Source organism: Glycine soja, chromosome 12 (genome assembly GCF_004193775.1).
Source record: "Glycine soja cultivar W05 chromosome 12, ASM419377v2, whole genome shotgun sequence".
NCBI classification, from domain to species: domain Eukaryota; kingdom Viridiplantae; phylum Streptophyta; class Magnoliopsida; order Fabales; family Fabaceae; genus Glycine; species Glycine soja.
The window spans coordinates 16,410,476-16,415,927 of NC_041013.1; the positions used below are offsets into that span (position 1 = coordinate 16,410,476).

General features: G+C 37.2%; 1 protein-coding gene across 1 annotated transcript; it reads right to left on the reverse strand.

The window, feature by feature from the left end:
• Nucleotides 1-519: 519 nt before the first annotated feature.
• LOC114377929 (RNA polymerase II subunit 5-mediating protein homolog) lies at nt 520-2,173 on the reverse strand. Its single transcript, XM_028336407.1, has 5 exons — nt 1,806-2,173; nt 1,425-1,655; nt 1,291-1,350; nt 1,018-1,207; nt 520-736 (listed from the first exon to the last, which is right to left on the reverse strand). The coding sequence occupies exons 2-5, from the start codon at nt 1,425-1,427 to the stop codon at nt 720-722; spliced, it is 270 nt and encodes an 89-aa protein (XP_028192208.1). The 5' UTR covers nt 1,428-1,655; nt 1,806-2,173; the 3' UTR covers nt 520-719.
• Between the last annotated feature and the right edge of the window lie 3,279 nt (nt 2,174-5,452).

A 5,452-nucleotide genomic window follows, 5' to 3' on the forward strand; every position in this document is an offset into this window, starting at 1 on the left:
TCCACTTACCAGACTCTTTAGCCTCTCTTGCTAAATTAGCTCTTTCACAGGCCGATAAGTAGCATTTGTGCACAAGTTCTACAATGGACAGGTTGACAATGAATAAATGATATAATTAAAAGCATAGAAAACAAAAAGCACTTGTTACAAGATAGTGTTATATCCAATGTGAACAATATAAAAGAATAGTAGCAACCTTTAGATCACTTCCAGTATATCCTTCTGTCATAGTTGCAAGTTCCTTAAACTCAACTTCGTTGTCCACCTTTTCTTTTGCCAAAAGATTCCTCAAAATCTTTTCCCTGTTCTCCAAAGATGGTAGTCCTACCATAATCCTGCATATATATATGATGTAAAAAATATAATAGGGGCAACAATGGACACATAACAGGTAAGTGATGATTTATAACAATTCACACACTTAAGTAAACTATATATAGATGGCTTTGAAGAAATAAGTAGAATTATTAATAAGTAAACTAAGATTTCTTATCTTTCTTTTTAATTCAACGTTCCTATTCAGTGAAAGCTAAGATTTCTTATCTTTCTTTTTCAATCAGCCAGTGATTCAGTGAGTAGTTATATTGAGTCTTGTCCTCAAATCCTACCACAAAAGAATAAATAAAAGTGTGCACTCACCTAGTTGTCTACTCATCCATAAATTACTGTAAAACTTGGCACATCTGGTGAAGGAGTACACCTGCCATCTCTCTACTATTTCACTCTGTTCCCTTCCCTGATATGTCATTTCCATGGTAGCAAACCAATAATAATAATAATAATAATAATAATGCATATAAAATAATTGATAAGATAGACATCACAAATTAGAAGTTGAATTGAACTGCAGAATTAACATAAAAAATTGCTTCCATTGTACACATAAAAATTGACAGTCAAAGGCTCTCCAGTCTCTCTACACGTTTGAGATCAAAAAGCAAAATTCCTAATATTTTTAATGGAAGAATTTACATAGAACAAATTCAGCATTTCAGCATTAAAAATTCAGCATAATACCCTTCTCCCAAAAGAACCTAGCAACCAAAAATGAAGCCGTGGCATTGAGAAATGAAGCCTCTGCTTCAAGGTCCTTGATATTGACCTCAAGAGAATCAACCCGCGAATCCAAGGACTTCCCTCTTCGCTGTAAAATCTCAACGGTTTGCTTCGAAGTTCTCTCATCATAATATCCTTCTCCTAAAAGAACCTAGCAACCAAAACAAAACAAAACCTCTTGACGCTGAGAAAATGCACACTGAATCAAAGAATTGAAGGGAAGAAAACGCATACCAGGAACTCATTGGTGTGAATCAAACAACTTGGGAAGAACGCTGCTTTCCCAAACGGAACCTAAACACCTACTACCAAGTTAATGAACGTGAAAGTTGAAATGTGTGAAAAAGGAGGGTTTGTTTGTTGATTACCATGATGTCATGGGAGAGCTGTTCAAGGATCTTTTGGTCGAGGTTGATGAGGCTGTTTTGTCGGTGGCAAAACCTTGTACGTGGTCGAGTTTGCTCTGCTTGTCGGCAATGGTGTCTTCAATGCACTTGGTCACCTTCTGCACCTCCTCTACTGGGAAGAGGGATGCGAGTGAGGTCAGAGACCCCTTCTTCGGCAATGGTGTCAATGATCTTTTTAATTTCTAGCACACACTGCAGCAAAGGAATTTTATTGATGAAAAATTATGCAAAGAAAAGCACAAGTCTCAAACATAATACATGGATTAAACCATTAGATGGCTCGATGCTTGCAATTGATACAAATAGCGATAAAATGAACAAAGATCAGTAGAAGACACTTACTTGGGACCTTCCCACATGACAGTTGTGCCTTCGACACTCTCAGCTTTTAAAAACTATGGTTCTGGTAAATACTCAGAGGAAGTGTTTAGGGTTTTGCTTTTGGCAAGAGATTATTTCCTTCGCCGTTGGTATAGATCTAAAAAGATGATGGTTTTTTTCTAGGAACAGAGAAGAGAAAGAGGCAGATAGAGTGAACCACCTCACTCAGTGCCGCAACGAAGAAGTTCAGCTGAAGGAGCACAACCAGTGCGCTACCCCATAAGAGAGAGAAAGAGAGAGAGAGAGAAAGTGAGAATATCAAGAAAAAATAGTAACAGTTGTATGATAAGAGAGAGAAAACGAAAAAAGTGTAAAAATACAAAGACGGGTTTGGAAGACCATCTTTGTACATCATTCAATTACAATGGTCTTCTAAATAGCCGTCCTTAAACTCATAATTTATTACAATATTGCCACCAAATACTTTTCAAAAATGGTTTTTGGCCGACTGTCGTAGTTGAGGTGTCGTAATAAACACTTTTTGCAGTAGTGTCTTTAATTTTGAATAATCAGACTTGTTTTTTTATTTGTAGTGCGTGCCTTTACATCTCATGTGTAGCGAAGGAATCTTTGGCTTGAGCTTACTAACCTCTAGAATCGCTTCCAGGGTCCCTAGTGGTACCTTGGTGACTTCAATTTTGTTCTTGGTGCTCATGAAAAGAAGAGAGGCAGACTTCTTTCTACTCTGGCTTGGGGGGAATTCGGTTCTTGGTCTAATGTCAACAACTTAACTCATATCCCCACCAAAGGGCAACCTTTACTTGGTCGAATTTCAAAAGGGGAATGCCTGTATTGATCTAAGGCTGAACATGCCTATTTGCAATGTAGATTGTCTTAACTCCTAGGATTTTATTTCTTGTTGCACTCTTTGCAGAAGCAAATTAGACCATCACCACCCCTTGATGTTGATCTTTCAAAAGCATAGGGGTATTTGGTTTGTCCATTTTCTGTTTTCATTTTCAGTAAAAACAGAAAATGCATTTGAAAATGTATGTTTTAAAATTTGAAAACATTTTCAGTGAAAACATTCTCAAGAAAAGGCTGAAAATTGAAAACAATGATTTGTCGTTTTCAATGTTTTCTCTAAAAGGAAAACGTGGTGGCATGAGCCGTAATTATTACCAACTTCGTTAGCAGCCTCGTCTCCGATACTCTGGACCCACCCTTCCCCCACCTTTTTCTCCTTCAACATTTATCTCCCACAACCATCACCAGTCCACAACGCACCACCACCTACTTCCAAACTCCATCATCAATGCCTCAAATGGCCACCACCCACACCTCCAAACACCAAACCATAATCCAAACCGATTGCACCGCCCTATCCTCCACAATCATCAGCCCAAATGTCGGCGATCCAACCTCCACTATCAAAATGTCGCGCACCACCATCTATCACACCAAAACCCTATTGCAACCTAAATTAGTCTAGTTAGTGGTTATGTTGGGGCTTCAACGGTTTTGTTCCCTTCTGGGTAGGTTTCGTGGCGTCCTCAACTGCTTGTTGTTGGTGAGGTGCAATGCCGGCGAACAGGGGTGGTTCGACACAGTGGAGGGCGGTGACGGTACAGTCTTGTGTGCTAGGGTTAAAAAGATTTTTGTTGCTGATAAGGTGCTTGTTGAAATGCCTAAACCAATTTTCCAGAGCATACATTCTTATTGAATAGATGAAATGCCTAAACCAATTTTTAAGAAGTCAAACCAAACATGTTTTCAGAATTCTAATCTTTTGAAAATGAAAACAATTTTCAGAAAATGAAAACAGGAAATGAAAACAGAAAATGAAAATGCAAACCAAACACACCCATAGTAATCTAGGTTTCTCAACTTTTCGATTTCAAAAGTCATTGTGATTGTCAAAGCATCGTCAAAAACACTTGGGAAACTCCTTTCTTAGGTTGTCAAATGCATATTCTGTCTCAGAAATTGAAACTTCTGAAGGGCCTTCAAAGATTGGAACAAAAATTGTTTTGGCAATGTTCATCAAAGAGTATATCAATCCCTATAGGATCTTGAAACAATCCAGTTGAACATCGAGCAACAAGGTCCTCTTGACAACCTCAAAAGAAGAAATAAAAGCCCAAAATAATCTCTTGGTTGCCCTTTGATTTCAAGATGAATTTTGGAAATAGAAGTCTAGATCAAAGTGACATTGCAACAAACACAGAAATACAACTTTCTTTCACAACTATAAGAAAGCCAAAAATATTACCAAAAGAATCTCAATGCTAAGAAAGCGAGACTTAATTCTGCAAGATCCAAAAGACATTGAGTCACATGTAGATTTTTACAAGAGTCTCTTTGTTGGTAACAATGTTATTCATGATTTTGATCTCCATAAAAAATTGATCCCAAAGCTCATTTTCTAATATGGACAATGCTTTCTTGATGGATTTGTCTTCTTTGGAGCAGGTAAGAAGTGGATTTTTTTTATACGAATGCCCTTGGAGTGCTTAGACCAGACGATTTTAGGGGGTTCTTCTATTAGACATTCTGGGATATAATCAAACATGATGTGTTTGCTTCCACTTTCAATTCTTTAGGCAAGGTTGGATTCTCCCGAACCTAAATTCTAATATTCTAGTGCTCATTCCAAAATTCTCCAATGCTGACAAAATAAATTAAGGATTACTGCCTGATGGCCTTAGCAAACTTTCAATTTAAGATTATTACCAAGGTGATTGCTTCTAGGCCTGCTACTTTGGCTACCAAAATCATATCTTCGAATTGAAGGAGATTTATTAAAGAAAGGAAAATCTCTAATTGTATTGTTGTCACATCTGAAGCAATCATCATGTTGGACAATAGGTGTTTTGGAGGTAATCTGGCCATTAACATTGACATAAAAAAGCATTTGATACCATTGACTGGCTGTTTTTGTTGCATATTATGAAATCCTTGTCAATGTTTTGGAAAAATATATCTGTAACTTCATATGGTCAGGGGATACTGACAATAGAAACCTGGTTTTTGTGGCCTGGAAGAAAATTTGCGCTCCTCTATGGGAAGGAGGTATGGGTCTTAGGTCCCTCAAAAGCATTAATAGAGCTTTTATTTTGTATCTGCCTTGAAAGATCAAAACATCCACTAACCATTGGGCTTTGTTGGCCAGAGCTAGGATTTTCAAGGGCGATTTTGTGGCACACAACTATGTCAAGTCCTCTTTATGGTTTGGTATTAAACATTTCTAGAACACTATTTCTTTCAACACTTCTTGGTTGCTTAAAAATGGTCAAAACACAAAATTTATGGAACCATAACTGGTCATCTTAGCTTTCGAGAACAATAATATGGTTCCTTCAAACATTTGAAATAGATGGTTGAATTGTACTAATCTTATGGAAAATATAATTTTTTATTGGTCACATATTTTGTAAGGGGAATACTTGTGCAGACAGATTAGTCGCTCACGACACTTCTAATCTCTTTTTTTGTTGGTGGGATTTCATTCCCCACTTCATTTCTAGGTCTTTTGAATATGATAGACAACCTTTGCCTAACAAAAGGTTTAGGTAGCTTATTGCTTGTTGTTTGTCTCTCCCTTGGGTTTGGTTCTTGCCCCCTACTTGTATTAATCTTTATATTTCTTAATGGATATTAGATGTGAC